Source organism: Rhamphochromis longiceps, linkage group LG14 (assembly GCF_057381845.1).
Source record: "Rhamphochromis longiceps isolate RC_006_pf linkage group LG14, R_longiceps_female_GT1.1, whole genome shotgun sequence".
Lineage (NCBI taxonomy): Eukaryota > Metazoa > Chordata > Actinopteri > Cichliformes > Cichlidae > Rhamphochromis > Rhamphochromis longiceps.
Genome location: NC_140570.1, coordinates 17,611,253 through 17,632,691, shown reverse-complemented (window position 1 = coordinate 17,632,691; position 21,439 = coordinate 17,611,253). Strand labels below are relative to the sequence as shown.

The 21,439-nt window shown below is 40.6% G+C and overlaps 1 protein-coding gene across 9 annotated transcripts in view; it reads left to right on the top strand.

Moving 5' to 3' along the window:
• The window catches only part of kirrel3b (kirre like nephrin family adhesion molecule 3b), a 165,876-nt gene extending 151,781 nt beyond the window's left edge, over nucleotides 1–14,095 (top strand). For 2 of the 9 annotated variants that reach the window (XM_085379755.1, XM_085379756.1), the window contains exons 11-17: nucleotides 2,252–2,352; nucleotides 5,084–5,282; nucleotides 6,571–6,678; nucleotides 7,193–7,276; nucleotides 7,589–7,704; nucleotides 8,463–8,549; nucleotides 13,404–14,095. In XM_085379755.1, coding sequence (XP_085235881.1) covers nucleotides 2,252–2,352; nucleotides 5,084–5,282; nucleotides 6,571–6,678; nucleotides 7,193–7,276; nucleotides 7,589–7,704; nucleotides 8,463–8,549; nucleotides 13,404–13,865 — 1,157 coding nt within the window. In that variant the 3' untranslated portion in view covers nucleotides 13,866–14,095. Of the gene's footprint in view, nucleotides 1–2,251; nucleotides 2,353–5,083; nucleotides 5,295–6,570; nucleotides 6,679–7,192; nucleotides 7,277–7,588; nucleotides 7,705–8,462; nucleotides 8,550–13,403 lie in introns of all 9 variants that reach the window. The other 7 variants (XM_085379752.1, XM_085379754.1, XM_085379753.1 and 4 more) reach the window with 6 other exon arrangements.
• The last annotated feature ends 7,344 nt before the right edge of the window (nucleotides 14,096–21,439 follow it).

Below are 21,439 nucleotides of genomic sequence, written 5' to 3'. Positions count from 1 at the left end.
GATCCTCCCCAGTCACTACCACCACCCTTTTGCAGCCTGCAAGCAATTGATCTTGCTGTGCGTTGACAGTTGGAGTCCATGCTAACCACATACTTATTTCCATCTTGTAATAACAGGTTAGTACATATAGATCATGCATATAAACCCCCTTATTATGACTGTGAAACATACATCCCGCATTCATACTATCATTCCATGTTGGCAAAGCAGTGAAAGAAGAGGAGCAGCTCTCAATCCATTTTTCTTAAAGTGTCTGCATCATTCAGCGTGCAGCAGTAGCAGCCTTCCAGCATCCTCCAGTAGCATACCAAGACACCATCTGGCAAAGTCTCATTAAAATGCTAATTCATTTTAATAAGAGACAGGTAATAAACTGCAATTATGTATCGTCAGAGAGATGGCTGAGAGCGGGAGTTTGAGGGAAGTCGGCGGGGATGTGAGTTGTCTCACTAATCAAGAAGCTACCTCACTTGCCACACCCTCAAACTCAAACCCATGTTTTTAACCTTAGCCATCACAAGAGAGTCACAAAACGCTTGATTTTAACAGCTTTTTAAAAGCTTTTTTTTTTTTTAAATCAAATATAAAGGACCCGATGGAAGCCTTTACCAGTGCTATTTATGCAGGAGCATCTCTGTAATAACCCAGCTTTTAAAAGCAAGGAAGCAGAGGTGGATGTAAGCAATTATGCAGTTTGTAATGATGTGATCATGTTTATTTTTTGCTGTTTTGTTTTGGGGCGTTTTAAGTGAATTATGTCCACTCTATGAAAAGAAAATTCACTATAAAAATAAATAAAGTACTATAGAGGACTATAAAGTGAAATTAATTCAAAGAATTTCAGGGATGTTGGGAATTTTTTCCCCCAGTAACATGATTAAAGTCAAGGATGATGATTTTAGTGAATGTGATTTTTTTTTCTCAGACATGCCCCGTTATTTCAGTCAGGTTGGATTTCTGTCTTTTGAAGATATTCAAATTTGAAATATCAGACTGAAGGTGGGAGCAGCTAATTAAGAGGAGAGAAAAGTGTTATCAGCACCTCACATTCAAACAGCATTATGAAGGTTTGAATTTGTGAAAGAAGCTATTACCAGCTGCCATCATACTACTCTTAGTTTACTGTAAAAGAATTTATGTGGAAATTAATGTGTATGGCGTGCTTGAAACAAACATATATTCCCTCCACAGGTTGATTTAGTCTTTAAATATCACACTGTAAGTGTAAAACATAGGCTCGGTACCTTGCCTTTCTACCAATTTTACTCACTGTGAGTTCAGGGCAAAAGGAGGGGGAAATATCACATGAGTGATGGAATTGGGTTATGTGTGACAGCTTGTCTTCATATTAGTGCTGTCACCTGGTGTGAGCAGCCTCAAGACCAGATGGCAAGCAGACCAGTCGTTTAGGCTGAGCTGCCCTTGTCAGGCAAGATTTTGTAGCCTGACCAAGGTTTAGCATATGCTGGCTTGAAGTCCAGTAGCCCCAGCACTTGTTGAATGAACTTGCCTTGCCTGGGTAGTTTGTAATGCTAATAAAGCCATTCCATTTGATCAGGCTCAATTTGAGAAAATCAGATTATACAGAATGTCAGCTGATGGTTATAAAATTGACTGCAATAATAAGGCCGTAATACAGTTCGATATAATAAAATGTTGGATATTGTTTTACAATATCTTGATCGATACTGTGATTAGTTCAGTTATAGAGGTCATTCTGGGCAACTATAGCGAGCTTTGGCTTTAAATGTTTATTTGATGACTTATTGGTTCAGGGGTCAACTCTGCTGCAAGCACATTGATTGAGGTGAAACACTGTGACAAGGGGTGTTATCTCCCCACAATGGCATTTTCTCTTTCCATCTGTGCAGTCCTGATTACACTCGAAGAACAACGTTTATCTCAGCGGGAGAAATCAAGCCAGCCATAAATCAACAGTTTCTCTATCCAGAATGAAGTCTAAGCTGCCACTTATGCCCTTTGTTCAGTCCTGGTGTGCCCTTGGCTAGATTGTACTAAGGGATGAGGCAAGTTCATATCTCACAGCAATATAATCTTCCTCAGGAGTCCCAAATTACAGAACACTTCAGGTGTTACCGCTTATAATAGGAGACATTTAGAATATAATCTTCCACCAAGAATTCAGTTGAGAGGATTTGTCACATGACCTGAAACTAAATTTAATTATTCATGTTTCAATTTCTGTGGCTCATCTTCTAACTTTTTTTTTTTAATGGTTGTTCTTTTTCAGGGCCGCCTACTATCTCAAGCACACAGACTCAGCAAGCTTTACATGGAGAGAAAGGACAAATCAAATGTTTCATCCGAAGTACACCTCCGCCGGACCGCATTGTAAGTGCATCCGGACTGTCTAGCTCACATACTTGAGATTCTGAGTATTTTGCCATAAAAGAGGATCCTAAAAATATACTCTTGATCCTACGGTTCTCATTTAATGCACGCATGTGAGCAGTGTTGCGCTGATCATGTTAAGATTTATGGCGCTCGTACAATGTAAACACACTTAATAAGCGCGCTTTGCATGAGTATCCATATTGTGCATGCATGTATGAGCGTGGTTAATTGCCGTACTTTGTCATCTGATGTGTATTTTGTTATACTAATGCTCAACATTAACCAGCAGTGTTATTAATACCGCGTTTATTTCAGGTGGGCCTATTAAAAACTGTGAGATAACTCAATAACGTCACTGTTGATTTAGTTATATTAGTGATTTTGTTTTCATTTAAACAAAAATTCAGTACAGTTTTATTTCATAACCATCAATCAGTTCACGGCTTGCAAGGTAAAGAAGGTAAAATCAGACAACCTCTTATGAGCAAGCAATTGGCGACAGTGGGAAGAAAAAAAACCTTTTTGTCAGGAAGAAACCTCAAATAGAACCAGGCAAGGAGATGTCCATATTGTATACCGTGCAAAACTGCTGGTTTTACACTGTGCAGTCATTCAAACACATTGATTTGAGTCTTTTTAGAATAAAGTCTTGAAGCTTAAACCTCAAAGTTTGAATACTGTGATGGTGGACTTTGACTTTCACACCTGTTTCCCCCATTGTATGTTTCTCAAGGCTCCGAGTTAAAGGTGTTGCTTTTGTTAAAATAGAAATCTCTCTTCCCTACTCTGCATCCAGCATAAATAAATATGCTTTATACTTCAAAATAAACATCTAAATATTACCTCAAAAACCAATACACTCTGTATTAAGACCCCCTGAAAAAATATTGATTATTTTGTATATGTATGTTAAATTTTCATAGAAATAAATGCATTAAATCAACATGAGAACCTCTATAATGATTTTAAATATCATGTCGGAGCTGTTTAAAACTGTTTCTTAATGCCATCGTTTTTTATTGAGAGCATATTGATATATAGGGAATGATATAGGGTGATTCTAAATATCATGTTACTTTGGACCTACGACCTCTTCTTCAAGATCAAATAGGGTCAAACGTACTTAAAATGTCTTTTATCTTTAAAATTATACTTAAAATTCTGCTGCCTTTGTGTGCAATCGCAACATTCAGGAAATGATATATATTGTATATGGGGATTCGAGTATCCCATTATAATTTTCATCCAAATATCATGTCACATTTGACCTCTGACCTCATGTATACATTTAACGCCTGCCTTTCTTTCAAGTTGACCCCAACATATGTTATATCTTCAAAGAAAGTATTGGCGCTACAAACTTCTTGAAAAACAAAGAAAGCAAAATGAATATATAGAAATATACAAAAATATTCCTTGAAAAGAATGAAAAAACCGAGTGAACACTCTCGGAGGAGGTTTGAGTTCTCCGAGTGCTTCTCGCTTAAAAATGTATTTTTCATCAGTTCACATATTATCGGCTCAAAATATGTTTCAATGTGTATTTTATTTTATGTTTTCACGAGGCTACAGTTACAATTAAAATAATCAAGGTCTAAAGAGTAAACTCGACTTAACCACATCTTACATGATGCAGGTTTTGCATTTCTATCCACAGAACAGACTCAGAATTGGACTTTTTTTCTCCATTGAATAAAAAAGAAAGTTATTTCAATACTGGCTTTTCACAGAACCAAGACAAGGAATTCACTTATATTTCAAATATTTTTGTTTTGCATGCAAAATGTGCTAAAGGACGCAAGAATTCCAGCATTTTTGCACTCCATCTTCTATAAAGAAAAAAATATGTTATTTTTCAGACCTGATCCAAGTTTTTTTTAATGGAGAATTCTTCAGACTGTTTTGTTGTTCTTTGTACTCGGATTTATTTACTGTACTGAAAATATCCACAGTACCTCTTTGCAGATTCTTCTGTTTCACAGCACGCACCTCTGTGTAAGTGGCTGCATGCTGTCTCCCAATAGTCAAATGCAAAAAGGACTGTGATTCAAACACTGCGATGAAAAGAAAACTGCTTAGACATTAGCTCGGTCTACAGATCCAGGAGAAATTTCACTGAGCACTCAACAGCAACAAATGGGCAGTTAACAGGCACAATTTTGATCCCACCATTTTTAACCTTAACACAGCATTCAGAAGAGTTTTAACCAGCCACAGAAGCATTGAATATCCTGAATGGATTCCTATTTATTCATGCCTCTTCTAGACTTCTGTGGATCACTGAGCTATTCACCAGACAAAATGAGCTAACATTCTACGCTGATATCAGTAATTCATACCACCTTGTAACAGAACAAAACATCCCAAACGCTCCCCGTATCATCGTAGAGCACTAGGTTGGTCTTTTCATGGTCATTATGTTTCTCTATTGAGAAGCGTGCTGACATAGCATAAAGAGCTTGCCGTGAACATACGGGTGGAATGACAAAACGACTAGGCCCACATTGCAATACCTTCCTGTGAATCCAGGCATCGACCAGCAGGATTCAAATCAACTGTGTGAAGTGTTCTGTGGTTGATTGGTCACCTTTAATAATTGGACTGTGTACCAGACCAAAGATCCACACACCTGGAGTAAAATTACCTGCTCCACAGTAAATAATAATAATAATAATAATAATCATGAGTAACATTGTACATACACCTTTTTTATTTTTCTGTTTTACAGGCCTGGTCTTGGAAGGAAACGGTGTTAGAGTCTGGAACGTCCGGCCGCTACACCGTAGAAACTGTGAACACAGAGGAGGGCGTCATCTCCACGCTGACCATGAGCAACATTGTCCCAGCAGACTTTCAGACTATCTACAACTGCACCGCGTGGAACAGCTTTGGCTCTGACACCGAGATCATACGCCTTAAGGAACAAGGTGGGAGCCAAGGTTCGACAGGTTCCACCTTCCTCTTATTCAAATCACGTGGCTGTGGTTTTTTAGAGAGTGACCAAGTGGCGTTTTATGTACATTGTTGCAGGTGACCAAATCCAGTGTCGTCGACTGTGTTGCGTGTGAGGTTGCGCATGCGTGTTTTAGTGCAAATGCATTTTTGCATACATGTTAAATTGAGCACGAATCCCGATTTTTATCATTCTTAGGTCATAGTGAGCATCCTAAACAATAGCACTGTAAATTCCTGCAATTAAATCCCTGTAAAAGTCATGATTACATAAATTCCAGAAAAACTGGTATTAAGTGAATGTCTTCTAATTCTTGTCTCTTAGCATAGACCCCAATATAAAATTTAATATGGAACTTGGTTTCCTTCAGTTAAAAAACAGCGAACAAACAAAAAAAAGACACTCTTTCCTTTCTTTAAATATGAATACTTTGTATCTGTGACCTTTCCACCTCTACCGTCGGGGAAGCTGTGTTTTCTATCCACTTATCGCAAATGATAAATTATAAGCTGCTTATGTGAAAGTGACATTGATCAATGAAGACATTAAATGGGCTTTAATGGTGTAGGAAGAGCACTTGGTTGTTTGCGTTTGTTTAAAATACGGCAAGGTCAGAAATGTGGGCTGGAAACTTGGGTTCTCATTAAAGTGTATTTTAATGAGGAGCTTTTCTACTGGAAGAGCATATAGATATATGCCCGCTGGTTTAGTCTCTTCCTACTTGCAAACAAGGAACACACGGGGACGATTACGCTTCACAAATGCACACACACTCCTGTGTTCGACAATGGAAATAAAAGCCCTCAGTTAAATGCGTCTATTAGTCTAAATGAGTGTAAATTAAAAGTTATCAAACAGTGTGATAATGAGACAATATTACTGTGTGTATAATGTTTACCTCCACATATAGCAAAAGGGTTTGGTAATTAGTTTTTGTTTGAATTATTGTTTCGACATAGAGGGTTTTTTTCTTTTCCTGTACCGCTGTACTTATTTAAATTATCTGGTTTTGTGCCCAGTGAATAATGTCTAGGTAGTAAAAAATCCGACTTAAAGAGGACGACGGGAGGAGAAGAGAGTGTGAATGTGTGTGTGTTTGAAAAAGAAAGGTGGCTTTTACATTATAACTGTATGTTGTTGTGTCCTCACCTGTAACATGTCATACATTGAATTCACTGAATACACTGAAGTGCATATAAAATGTTGTTGTTAAGTCATTGTAGAAGAACATGTTTGTTTTTTGTTGTTGTTGCTCTATACAGAATCTCTCCCAGTGGCGGTGATCATCGGCATTGCCGTGGGAGCTTTCGTGGCCGTCATTGTCCTCATGGGCACCATCGGAGCGTTCTGCTGCACCCGCTCCCAGAGAAGTACGTCTCCTTTCCAGTGTTGCCTCTGAAGCATGCATGCTAAAGCACTGCATTTTTTTCCCACAAGCACATAAAAAAATGTCCATCTATGTAGTTTTAATTTTAATGTTTTACAAATTGGATCATTCGTAAATTGTGACTTGAGGTGTCTTAAAAATGGGCCATCTACATAAAAATAAAACACACGGAGGCATCGCCAGCCAGAAATTACCGATGCAAGTTATCTTCAGGAACGTAGTGTCACATTTAATAGGAGATGAAATCAGTGGTTGTGATGGACATCTTTTTTTTTTTTTGGTGCCGAGATAGACAGATTGTGATAAGGGCTCATTTCATGCACTCTCAGTCTGGCTGCATTCATTTAAAGCTATTTACATCATGCGCCGTGTTCATTGCCACCCACCCATATACAGTACCAAGTGACTCAGGTTAGAGGCACTCAGCCACTATCTCTATCCAAGAACCACACTGTGCTACTGGTCCCTTCAGCATGTTTATTGTCTGTACACTACAGAGGAAGCGCACCTGGTTATGCCCTCACTGCCCGTCTCCATCTGTGCTCACCAGAGAGAACTTGCAAGCAAAATTAAGACAGAAAGTAAGACTTTGTTATATGACAGTATAACACCAGCTTTGTCCCAAACAGAATGAGCCACCGAGGAAAGCTATGTGAGATTGCATATATATGCAGAAAAAAAACAAACATAATCCTGTGTTGGCAGGAAACAAGTGATTAATAACGCTTTGTGTTGTCTTCGGGAAGTGGGAGAGCTCTAACAAAACAAACCCAGGGATCTCTGTTAAATTCTGTAACACTGCAAACTGCACTGGGGGGAAATTATAATGTCAACAAATACAGAATAGTGTTTATCCGTCTTATTAAGATATATGTGGCGTCTGCTTATGCTAGATCTGAAAGGAGTCGTGTCGGCAAAAAATGACATCCGGGTGGAGATTGTGCACAAGGACCACAATGCAGCCCGAGAAAATGAAGAGCACACCTCCATGAAACAACTGATGGTGAGTGTGAGTGTCACAAAATACTACTTTCCACTTTACTTCTTCTCATGTTCTTTTGCAAATATTGAATCTCGGCCCTGTTGTTGCATGTTCTCTTTGGCGGACAGGTAATGAATGCGGTCTGCAATTAGTATGGGGATTTTCTGTGGAATACTTCACTTCATGAGTAATGGAAGAACAGAAAGGCATGCGGGTTGTATATGTGCTGTCAAGGCGTAGGGTGTATATATATCATCATGATAACAACGACGCTGTGAGGAGAACAGACCCCGATACATTTTAACTATGGGGATGCTGATGTATACTGGGTAATCCTACAGTGGGTGTACTCTCTGCATCCACATGCCTGCTAGACACAAAAAAGAACAGCTTCCTCTTTTGAGCTCTACCAGTGTTTTGGATTTAATGCAGTTTGCTCCAGGGCTGGTCTATTTGTAGTTAAAGCTCTTAGATTAAATTTTTCCTTCAAAATAATGATTTCTTTTCAAATTCCAAAATACGGTCGACACTTGATGTTAGAGCGAGAAAATGAGCGTATCTACTTCACAAATCTGCATTTTGTAAAGATAAATAAAAGATATTCATGGATAAATTATTAATGGTGCCTGCAAGCCCAGAGTTAAGGTGAAGCATGTCTGAGTGATTTTTTTTTTTAAAGAACAAGTGATAAAAGTTGAACCCATCCATCTCAAAATGTCTCTTTTTGTGGGAGAGCTTGGGAAGCTACACAGATTCTTAGATGCTTTTGCTTGATTTCTACGTAGGTTGAACGAGAAGAGTTCCAGCAGGAATCTGTTCTGAAGCAGCTGGAGGTGTTGCAAGAGGAAGAGAAGGAGTATCAGCACATAAAGGTACGGCTTGTGAATGATGACAGCGTGAAGGCGCGAACGTAGGAGAACAAAAGTGGAAAGACAAAAAAAAAAAAAAAGAAGTGGTGAGAGGAAGAGAGAGAATGCCTTTGGGGCAGATGGTGGTCTTCAACTCTGGAACTAAAATAGCTGAAAAGCATTAATCCCTCTTCTGCTACACATGAGTTTTCCAAAGTAAGTCCAGAGGCAAATTATTCCTGTTATGGGTTTGATTTTAATAATTAGCTTCTCAGCCAAAGTGGCTCATGAAATCAGAGAGCGGTTGAACTTAGAGACACTAGTGGATGGGGGTCGTGTTGTTTCAAAGAAATCTATCAGAAAATCACAAAAACACTTAACAGGTGGTGACACCATGAGCAGGTGAGTCTTACTCCATGTTCACAGTGGCAAAGAACAGGAGACAAATGCTCTATTTAGAAAATATGAGCCTCTTAACCTCGGGGAGATGTTTCTTCTTCATTTAATTTTCATAATTATTTGGAGCTCTACAGCAGACTCGTTGGCAAATATGTCATTGCAATTGCGTCTAATGAAATGTTTGTTATTCAATATGTCAGTGGACGTAATAAAGTTTTGGAATGATGCACCTTTGGACCAGGTGTCCTTTGAAGAAGAGATTTTAATCTTAAGGGATTTTCTGGTTAAAATGCACTTAAAACAATTCCACCTTCCCATTTACATGGCAGTAAAACAGATGTGAGGCACTTTACCTAGGGTCACTTTAGTTCTCCTATCGCACGTAAAGAGACTTAACCGCTTGTAATAAATGATTCATGCTGAGTTTTGCAGCTCTCGAAACCCTTTTAAGCACCATCAAGTGAAGGATGGCCACCATCTGTTCTACATGTTTCAGTTTTTCTAGTATTGGTCAATATTAATACTGCAGTTTAAAACCATTGGATTTTCACTTGGTCACCAATTCAATATAAACTATCACAGGTTATGTACGGTAAACACACATTGTATGAATATTTAAATTTTATTTATACTGCGCCAAATCACAACAGCAGTCGCCTCAAGGCGCTTTATATTGTAAGGTAGACCCTACAATAAAACATATGGAGAAAAACCCGACAATCATATGACCTCTTATGAGAAGCACTTTGGGAAGGAAAAAGTCCCTGCCATCTGCTGTGATCAGTTGGGGAGAGAGAAGGAATACAGGATAGAATATAGGTGTAGTCCTCTAGTTGTTGGTATTAGATGTATCCCTCCACTTAAGCAAAATTTTCAAGAAGAAATTTTCTGCTTCACAAAAGGATTTCTTAGGTCTCTTCTGTTCAAAACAACTGCATGAACCGAGATCTGCTACCAATAAGTCAACTTTTTCTTTATCACAAAGAAGCAACACAGGCCAAGTCAGTGGGACCTGCATCTTATAGCGCTATGCCAATATTGACAGAGCATCTCCCAGAGTCTCTCGTTAAATAATAAGATAAAAACATAGCTGGTTGTAGCCAATGCCCCACTGCTGACAGCAATGTCTACACACAGCAAAAGGACATGAGATTGCAGCTGTGTGTGAAGTGCGTTAAAGCGTTCTGGTGTTCTTCATTTACCATGGATCTCTGTGTGGAAAACACTCCCTTAAAAAACAATGATGGGATTAGTGGAACACCTCATGGCACGTGCATGAAAAGGCTAGATCTGACAACGCGTCATCAACTGTCTAGCATGCTTAAAAGGGATTGAGTCTGTCAGGACTCAGATACAGTGTGCAGATAGAAACGCATGAAGGGGCATGGAAAGATGCACATGGTCTTGTGCAGATGTGCGACACTTCCATCCCTCGGAGAAAGACTGTGGATGAGGATAAAGTTCTTGCAGCGTGCACACGGAAGCCATATGTGTGCCAGAAGGTCTGCTCCTGCTGCTGCATGTATGTAGACTTGCGTGGCAGCATCATACAGACTGTGAGAAAACCAGCGCTAAACAGTAAGTGTCCTCTGTGGTGGACAAGCAGCTGTTGTGTCTGTCTACTAGCCATGGGCAAAACATAATGAGACCGAGTGTGCACCAGGCAGAGCCATTGAAACACCTCTTCTACATTACTGTGGAGAAAAAAGGCCTGTAGTAAGATAGCCTCTGACCTAAAAAAGTAGTTCTTGCTCTTAGGTGTAAAAGAGGGATTTGGCTGTAAAGTAGCCCTGCCCTAGACATCCCTATTAGAGAACAAAGATAGTGAGACTGATAACCTGCGTGAGGTCACTAATTCTCTCAGTGAAAGTAAGGATAAAGCAGAGGAAGACCGCATTTCCTGACAGATTTCACCTGGCTTGAACTGGGGTTTTCCAGCAGGTGAGGCACTGGGGTAAATGCCAGCTAGTTGACAAGGGAACACAATCTCTGATCCTTTCAGATAGCACTTAAACAAGGGATCTCTTGCTGAATCCTGTGTGACAAGATGTGATGGCAGTAGCATAAAATAGATCGGGCTAGCACCTTATCGAAAAAACATCTGCAGATAGGTCAGTAAAACAGACAGCGACAATGTGCTGTCTGATCCTCTCTTTATGCACCAGCACTGAAATAGTACCATTTACCTTCTTTCCCTTTCCACTGTCTCAGCAGCCTTGTGCATATGAGCAGCAGCGCTCCGGTTGAATGATCCTAATAGTCCATTGGGGATACGGGACCACCTTACAGCTCTGGACTGATTCAAGAGTGAGGCTTCATTATGTTGCCCTGTAAAACAGGATGGAAGCTAGGCTATGCCATAACAGCGGTGGCTGTTGGTCATCAATGTACCTGTCATCAGCATCTAAGATCTGACACATTTTTAATGATGGCCAGCAGGTCCTGAAAGAGTGTTTTAGCTGTGGACATATTGCTAGCAGGGAGTGAGATGGCCACCGCTGTGGGGCACAGTGGGCACAGACCTGCCAGATGGCCTGTGGAGTGAGCACCACTCCAGCCTGTTTAGGCAAGCCTCACAGCAGGGATGAAGGTCTGATGGGAGAATGTAGGCGGTCTGGCAGCCAGTGTGCAAGTAGATGCCTCTATACTACTTTTTTTTCTCTTTAGTAGAGCTGACTACTTGATTAGCAAAAAAAACCATGGAAGCACATCGCAGGTCAAGCAGGTGCAGAGGTCATGTGCAGAGCATAAGCGCTAAAATATTCTTCAGGACTGAGCATTCATGAAGGGATAATGCCAGTAGTGACAGATTTTAGAGGGCATCGCCTGTTTGAAATGCAGTAATTATTTTTTTGTGTTATTCCATACAGATTGATACAGATTAATTATAAAAAGCTAAATGATGTTTCTTCACCCACCCGATAATGTATAATGTTATACCCTATCAATACTTTGATAGGTTAAAGCATTCAGGGGCCCAAAGTATGCCAAGAAAATATCAGCCCACACCATTAAATCAAGAAAAACCAGCCTAAACACTTGACACAGATTGGGTTGGATCCATTCTTTATGCCAAATTCTAACCCTGCCATCTGAATGGTGCAGCCAATTGGCTATAGAAAATTGTTCTTTCCAATTGTCTATAGCCCGTAGGAATTGTAGCCTCAGTCTCTTGTTCTTAGCTGACAGGAGTGACAATCGGTGTGCTCTTCTGCTGCTGTAGCCTGTCTGCTCTAGAGATGCTCCTCTGCAGATCTTATTTCTAATGAGTGTTACTGTGGCCTTCCTAACAACTCGAAGCAACGTGGCCATTCTCCTCCGACCTCTGACATCAACAAAGCATTTTTTCCAAGAGTACTGCTACTCACTGGCTATTTTCTTTTTTGGGGGTGATTCTTTGTAAAACTCATGCAAGTGCCATATTCAGACCAGCCTGTCTATCACATTCATAGTCATTTAAATCATCTTTCTTCGCCGTTCTGATACTTGGTTTGAACTTAAGCAGGTCATCTTGTGAAGATCTTGCCTCTTCACGCTCAACTTGCTGGAGACAACAAGCCTCACACAAACGTTTTTGTTTAGTCCAAATTACGGCTGACATTATCGTTCGCGAGTGCACTTCTTTTTTTTTCGCCTTCTTACCTGCTCTCTCTGTCATGCTTGATTTTTTTTTTTTTGATCCCGGCTAATGACACCTTGCATGAGGCAAGAGCAAAAGGGGACTGAACAAGTGATAAAGGGCAGGCGCAAACAATCTCCCTGTCTGCTTTCTGGTAATGACAAGCATAACGAGCATCCTCTCAGGTCGTCTCTCTCATTTCCCCATTATGAGCATTCTTCTTTTGGGATTTGCCACCATGCTCACTATGCTTGACATTTACATCCGTTCACACAAGGACATGAAAAAAAGAGAAGAAGAAAAAAAACCTGACACATACCCTAACTGGACCCTTAGCAACAGCACAGTGCCTACAGCCAAGCAGACAAACAAGTGGCACAGCTCTGGTCTCAGAAGCCATTTAGGTGCATACATGAAATTATAAACACTACAATCCATTTAGGTCCAATTAAAGCCAGTATGAGAGTGAACTTTGCTATGACACATTGGATGCCAAACTATGAATCATCAAGGCCTGCCTAATTAGCAAGAGACATGATTTTAAGGTCTGTGTGGGGGCTAACTAAATCCTACCCCTAAGCCTCACCAGTGTTGTTTTTTCTTGTCTTTCTTTCTTAAAGTTATTTAATTTTTTTCCTACACAGACCGCAGACTCTTTCCTTATTTATTTCAGCAGTTTGAATGTTAATTATTGTCAGTTTGACCTTGACTTCTGTTGCGCTTTGAGGATAGAGGTACATTCACATATAAACAAATAAGATTTGTTTGTTTTTCTTCCCTTTCTTCTTTTTCCTTTGTGTGCATATGTGATATATAGATGTATAGCTCTAAAGAATCTTTCCTTCGTGTGTTTTCAATAGGACCCTACAAATGGCTACTACAGTGTAAATACCTTCAAAGAGCATCACACACCTACCATGACAGGGAACCCTACCACTGAGGTGAGGAACCCCACCAACACAGGTACCCTGGGAAAGCAGCGGGTACCGACGGGCATGTCCTTCACCAACATCTATTCCACTCTTGGAGCTGGTCCCAACCGACTGTATGACTACAGCCAACGCTTCGTGCTGGGCATGGGCAGCAGCTCCATTGAGCTTTGCGAGCGGGAGTTCCAGCGCGGCTCGCTCAGCGACTCCAGCTCTTTTATCGACACGCAGTGTGACAGCAGCGTCAGCAGCTACAGTAAGCCAGACGGCTATGTGCAGTTCGACAAAGACAGCAAGGCCTCCGCCTCCTCCTCATCCCACTATTCCCAATCCTCCTCACAGAACTCAGACCTCACCCGACCCCTCCAGAAGCGCATGCAGACCCATGTCTGACCTCTTGGGAGGGAAGGGCTTGTGGAAAGGGGTGAAACAAACCAGCTAGGATTGTAAAACTGAAAGAACCAGCTCCGAGGAGCGCCTAAAAAGAACAATGTCAGTAGGTGTTTTCTGTGGATGCCTGAAGACACTGGGGCTTTAATGCACCATGTGACTTGTTTAGACTTCCCAGTGTCCCCAAAAAAAGAAAAAAAAAAAAAAAAGGATCAAGAAGCCTTATATTTCGCTCATGCTCAACTCATCAATTCCCTGCTTTGTGCCACAGAGAGGTTATTTGCCAACACAAACACTGCACGAGTACAGCGTTTAAACTTTTGGGTTTTGCAGTGACACTGTTGACCGATCAGAGGGCAGGAAAACAAGGCTTCTGTGACAATCAGCACCCTTGGGATGGACCACTTTCGCTTTTTTGAAGACGAAAAACTGGAAGTGTTGTCATGAGTGTTTTGGCACTCAGCACAAACTGTCTGCTAATGAGCGCAAGCCAGTGTCCTGCTGCTCTCTTGTAGTTTGAAGCACAAAATTCAATGTGCATGTGGTTTTAAGTTGTTAAAACAACACCTTTTTTTCTCTCCTCCACTCCCACTTTCCCTTTAAACACTGTACGTTAAGCTCGGCTTGTTCAAACTCGTCTCCTCCATATGCCCACAGACGTTTCAAGCGCTGAAAACAGCGGTTGTTTTTCCTCTCCGCAGCTGTATCTGGGCCACAGAGCTGAGCAGATAAAGAAGGGCCGAGATCTCATTTTAAATCCCTGAGTCATTATTTTACTTTGAGACTCTGCGATAAAAGAATATCAGTGTACATACGTGACTGTAATTTCTTTTCTAGCGTCTAATTTCTGACTCTGATTTCCCTCATGGATGACTATAAATGAGACATGGGCGCCTCTTCTTGTCCACATCTACTTGCCTTGAGGGTCTGTTTGAACTGCTTGAACTGGGTCAATACAAACTTTGACGAAGCCAGATTGATGTACCCCATCAGTTCTTCAGGTGGGGGAGCTGCATCCACCGTGGTGTCACTGCGCCAAAATCCAGCTCCGAAACTGCAGCAGGAAAGCCAAAATGAGTTGTACTTGTGAATTTCTCCTTGTAACACCACAGACCATCAACCATGTACTTGAGGTTCCCTGCTAAAGGAAATGTAAACATGATATTTTAGCTTCTTATTGTGTGGTTATCCTATTGCTTTTGTCGATATCACTGTTGACGCTGGAGCTTAGTGCATCCTGACTGTATACCCATGTGTGATTGTGCTGCTCATCAAGGGACATAACAAGCAAATTTAGAGAAAAAAATGGTTTTATTTTGATGTCTGCTATTCAATCAGAGCTGCTGTGGGGGCTGATGGTGGCTTGTTGGGTGCATTCTTAGTTTTTGTTATCCACGCTCGTGTGACATGTATGGATCGGCTTTATTTTTCAATCACTGGCACTGTAATTGTTTTAGTTGAGAGTATAATCAGAGTAGTGATTTAACTTGCACCAGAAACACTCGTACTTTGTGTAAAATGCTTAAGGTGAACCTGTCATAGTTCACCTGGTGTCATAGTCCAACACTGCACATGCTTTGATCAAAAAGGGTTTGCAAGGAACACTGCAGATGCCGTGTAGCTAAAGAGCCAACGTATTTTAGTCTCAATGCTACAACACGTGGATGCTACCGTAGATTGCTGTTGACCTTAAGCTGTGTTAACAGGCTTTGATAAGAGCATCGCTTCACAGTAAACACAGATCCTTTTTTTTGCAATAGCTGCAGTTACGTATTGCACCCACATCACATTTAATTATAGCATTCAGTAGCCTCATATGTCTGTGCACTTTCAAGGTCTTACTTTCAAGCCATACTGTTTGTTATTTTATCAGATCTGTAAAATATAGCGGACTTCCTGAAAAATTACTGTAAAAAAAGAAAAAAAAAACGACTTAAAAAGGGTGGCTCACAATGTCATTGTCATCTTTGTTTTGTCAAATCAAACACAAACATCACACAAAACATTTATAGTTTTGTGTGATGAAAACCTAATAAGGTAGTTGTTCCATATGTAGTGCAGCAGTCAATTGGAACGAACCTGTGTGAACCTGAAACTACAAAATCTGCCTCTCAACCCATGAAAAAACAAGCACCGTGTTTCCAACAAAAGCAAGTTGTTGTTGTAACCACTTTACATATGATTATATTCAAGGCATTTGAACGGGGTTTTCCACTTGAGTGGCGGCGGTTTGGACTCTAATTTTACAAATGGATTGGTGCCCATTGTACAGCTTAAGACAAAAAGCTCTGTTTCAACGCTGATAATCCAGCTTGGCACTTAGCAGACTGTATATAAATCTCTAATGCTGTCTTTCTCTGTATATAATTTTTTTCCGGGCTTTCTTTCTCATTCAGATTCCACTATTCCAGAGCTCAACAAACACCACATGGCATCAGAACTGTAAAGACAGACGATGTTTCCTTTCTTTGTTTCCTGTCCTGAACAAAACAAAAAATCATCAACCTCGCCGTTTCACACAAACTACATGAAAGGCTCGTGCGAGCAGTTTTCTCCTCCCCCAGATCTCACAGGGAAAACTTACTCACACCGAGCACACACGAGGCTATAGGATGAGAAGCTAAGCATAGCCAGGACAGCTTTGAAGTGAAATACAGTAAGAGGCGATTATTCTTGCAGCCCCTCTGAGAGATGCCCAGATGTCCAGCAATATATTGCATTTGGCACCACCATGACTGTCAAGTACGGGTGTCGCAGGTTTTCATTCATTTCCGCATTTATGAGGGTAGAATTAAATTATTTCACTGATATCATCAACATTCAATTACAGTGCAATCTACTTTGGGGGATTAAAAAAAATACAGAATAAAGTGTCCATATGTTATGCATTACTTTACATTCATATGATCGGAATTCTAAAAATGTGCCAGTTTGAAACTTGCCATACAGACTTTTAGCAACTCTCTTCATGAAAACAAAACAAATTTGCTGTCCTTCTAAAAATGGATCGTTTCCTCTATCTGATGCAGCTTTTGCACTGATCCAAACATAATGCATTTTCCCAGTCCAGAGAATCTGCACACTGCACAGCAAACAGATAAATATTTGATAGGCCAGCCTTCTGTCCCACCTCCCCCCACCCTCCAGAATGGCAACAGCTACAGTGGGCATGAGAGTACTAGAGGATGTGAGTGCCATGTCAGTCTTTGGGAATCAAAGCCCATGTGGGGACGGAGTCTGCCCTGCTCACCTGTGGACGCCTCGCCGGCTGGTGCTGGCGGTGCCTGTTTGTCTGGCTACAAGCACTGCACAGATGCCAGGGCATAACAGATGAATAAACACAAAGACCCGGAACAATTACAAGGGGTTGCTGCCCTTTCCTGATAAAACAGAGCAACCGCTTTCAGAGCAGAGCATGGAGCGTAGACTGTTTTTCAGAGATGCTAAAGACTAGCCTGTAAAACACTGGATAAGAATGTTTCTAAGGTGAGAGACAGAGCTTAGGAGCAGTGTGAAGGAAAGACACTGGCTGGAATTTATAATGGCTTTTTCTGTTCATTGCCAATGTTATGTTTGTTTATTGCAAAAAGTATGTTGCTTGGTTTGAAATAACTTGGAAAAAATAGATAAAGAAATACTCAGCATTAGTACTTTCAAGGTTTTGTCATGCTTGCAAAGGGACTTTGCAAGTGTGGGTTATTTGAAATCTACATCAGTGTATGATAGGTGTCACTGTGCATGACGGAGCACATTAGCGAAGGTGCCATTTGAACCTCTGAACTGATCATAATAAGCCTTTTTTTTCAACCGTGTAAATGCTTTCTGTCACTGAGTTTCTCTCTTTTTCTCTCACTTTCTTTTTTCTTTCCTACCAAATCAATACCTTGTTAGTAATTTAATAAAGTCCAAGTGTAAGACCTGTACAAAATAGCATCTGGAAACGACTCTCAGAGTTTCCTTTGTCTCGCAGGGTGCATTGGTAATCAGTGCGGGTTGGTTTGCAGCAGACAGTTTGCAGCAAGTCACATAAGCAAATGGGAAGTATAATAGGAATGCCTTTGGAAGTCAAATGAGTACCCTTCAACGTCATTGGTTGATTCGCTCTGTACTCCAAATAACGCAAACTACTTGCAAATGCTACACGAGGCTCAGAAGGTACTTTAAATGGTCATTGCAAGAATTTGTATAAATAGTGAACCATAACCATACAGTAATTGTAATAAAAAGGCAACGTGTAAATGCTCTTTTGGGTGAACCACTATTTTCAGGAGGTGGCCCTCTGTATCTAAGAAAAAAATGAAAAAGATGTATTTTAACTGTACCGGTCTGTGAATCTATGATGCTTTTGCTCTGTATATTTGGAGAATAAAACTGATGTTTGAGTTGGTGTTTATGTTTACACTGGTCTGTCAGTGAGAATGAGATTCGTGAGTTACTGCTTTGTCTGCACAGAAATCTTCACCATTAGTTTTGTTCTCGCAGATTTCAAAAGTTCTTTCATTCCTATTAATGCTAGACAGTGAGCAGCTTTTATGAAAACTCTTATGCTACGGTGCCCACTGGGAAATATTAATCATTAATGGCCCAAGTCAGGCCTTCCGATGTAGACGAGAAGAGTGCAGGAAATGTGCAGTCACTTCACAAACATGCACACAGTATATACATTTTGACTAATGTAAGATCCAGTTGCTGTATGCAGGCAAACTCGAGTATAATGAACACCCTTGTGATGTTTCAATAGTTTGTCAATGAGGTCCAGATTCAAGCAGACGCTACGTGCAGCTTCAGGCTGGGCAGCAATTTGTGTTTTGCTTATATCACAAAATGAGAAACGAGAAAAGGGTTGTAGAAATAACACCAACGCAATCCTGTTTAAAGCAACGTTTTGCAGGTGTGGCAGCACAAGAACAGAGACAATCACATTCGTGTCCCTAATCGACCTGCACAGTGGCTCTTGTTGGACAGTCAGCCAGCAATAAGCTATCGAGAGTGTTTTGTGGCTGGCTTAAGTGTACTTTGACGGCATTTGTTAAAAGCAGGCACGCTACTGTTTATTCGCTTTGTCCTCTGTTTTCCTAGGCAGTCAGCAGATTCACACCATTACATTTACATGCAGCCCTTTAATCCATTAATAGGACCATTGCAGTCTTACTCCAAATTAAATGAACTCACATAAACACCTTAACTTGCCTGAAGTACTGGCTCCAATCCTACAGAACTGAAACTTAAAAGTGATTTGAATTCCTTCATGCACAGAGTCAATACAATGCAAGGGCAATTACTCTTTAGCTGGATTAATCCGCTTGCAGCCAAGGCGGGAATGTAGTATTCTTGAAGTCGGAATCAGAAACAATTCTCTTATTTGAGAAGCCTAGAAGAGAAAAAGTAAGCATTTCTTTGCTGCACACCAAGCCCAGACAGAGAAAGGACTCGCTGCTGTGTGTATAAGCTTACCTCTGAGCGAGTGCTATAACCAGTCTGGTCTTAATATTGAGAATTCATCTGCCAACAACATTATTTCCCTTGAAAAGTTTCCCGTGGTGAATAAAAATGGCCATGTTTTTCCAAACATTATACAAATTGTGCCATTTGTGATGGATTTGTCTAATCATAGAGCTCCAACTCATTACTGAACAGATCTAGGCCAGACATTTGCTTGCATTATGGCTTTAAACACTCTCCTTGGAACTAGGGATTGGAAGGAGCTAATCATTCATTCTTTCCTTCCCGCAAAATGTAGAAAGCTTGTCGAGTTCCCCATGGGCCTCACCTATTCGGAGAGATACAGTATTGTTACAAAATGACTCATAAATGACTCTGCATCCCTTCAAATGAGCCGTTGTGACGGGCTACTGTGTCATGAATTACCTTGGCAGATAATTGCATTTGGAATCCAATTTAACAAAGGCACAAATTTAGAGCAAATGGCAGAGTAAGCGTTTGCAATGTCAACGCACTCCATTAGAAAATTATCTACAGACAGGTACAGTATTTACATGGTGTGGAAGGGGAGAAAAAGTCGGGGTGGTGAAGAAGCTGAACTATACATGGCTAAATCTCCCCCGCCGCCGTCACCGCCACGATAAAACTAGCATGTTCTTGATATCATTATTGTGCTGTGTGTTAGCCGCCGTTTAAATTGTGAAAATTGTCAGGTTTTTTTTCTAAGCAGACAGCCTGATTAGATTGTCAGTCAAACTCATTTGTAGTCTCCTAACTGTAAACCATATGGTCTTACAAGCGAGCTAAAAAGAAGAGATAAGTGACACATTGAAGCAAATCTCCATACTGCTGCTTCCTTGATGCAATTGCCTATGAAATGCTTTCTTTATAGTCATTTGTTTGCCAAGGACAGCTGGTTGAGCGCACACACACACACACACACACACACACACACACACACACACACACACACACACACACACACACACACACACACACACACACACACACACACCAAAAAACTCAACCAACATCTGTCTCTTGGAGAAACATTAAATGACGAGAGCATCCTAAAAGTCACTGTTTAATATTTTAACCACTTACTGCGCATTAGGTAGGAGGTGTTGAATATGCAAACAAACAAGTCTGTTTAAAGTAAATTTCCTATTAACATAATTGTATTTTTCTTTGCAAGAACACCCAATATTGTGGAAAATTATCCACTTGTGGTCACGACAACACCGTCGCGCTTTTTGTGGTCATGTTAAAGCACTGGAAGCTTTTAGTTAAGGTCAGAGAAAGACCATGGTCACAATACATTTATCTGCAGTCTGATCCAACCTTAACCTTTAAGATGCCACCTCTGATTCCCTCATGCATTTTATATGCTTAAACTGCTGATTAATATATAGTAGTCTATAAAAGTGGCCCTTCATTTATTCAGGAAACAAAACTGCACCTGATATAATACAGCCTCATCTGGAAAGCAACATTGTTACCTGTTGTTGAGAAATTCGAGGTACTGCATTTTGCAAAATCCTGTTTCTTCACCCCACCTGGACATGGGCTTTGAGAGTCGACTCAGTAAATCTTTTATAACCAGGCAGGTTTGTAGCGTTTGAGCCAACATAGCCTCTCGTATCCCCCCGCGAGTCAGCAGAGCTGCATTATTTAAATCAGAGGAGGTGTCTTTCTCTGTGAATCCCAAATCTAGTCCCGCGAAGCTGCATGTGTAAAATAGCCTGCTTATTAGATAATATTTAAAAACACTGCAAAATACATTCTTTTCCAGGCACATTTAGTTATAATAAACCATGACTCGGGTGTTATTTAATATTATCACTCCTTTATCCTATCCAGTAGACGCATAATACTGCGTAGCTCAAAATAGATTAAGCACAATTTCCCATTCATTATTGTTGCATGCTGTTACTGTACAACTCTACAACTACAAGGTGATTCCCTGCATTCGAATCCTTGGATTTGTCCTTATCCTTGACTTTTCTCTGTTGCCCTTTCTTCCCCTAAACTTTCTTTAACAGATGCTTAGTCCACAGCTGAAGTACTATTAAAGAGCTCAACCTTGCCAGGTGGTGGGTGGTAAATAAAACAGAAAAACCGGTGGCCTTGCGAGG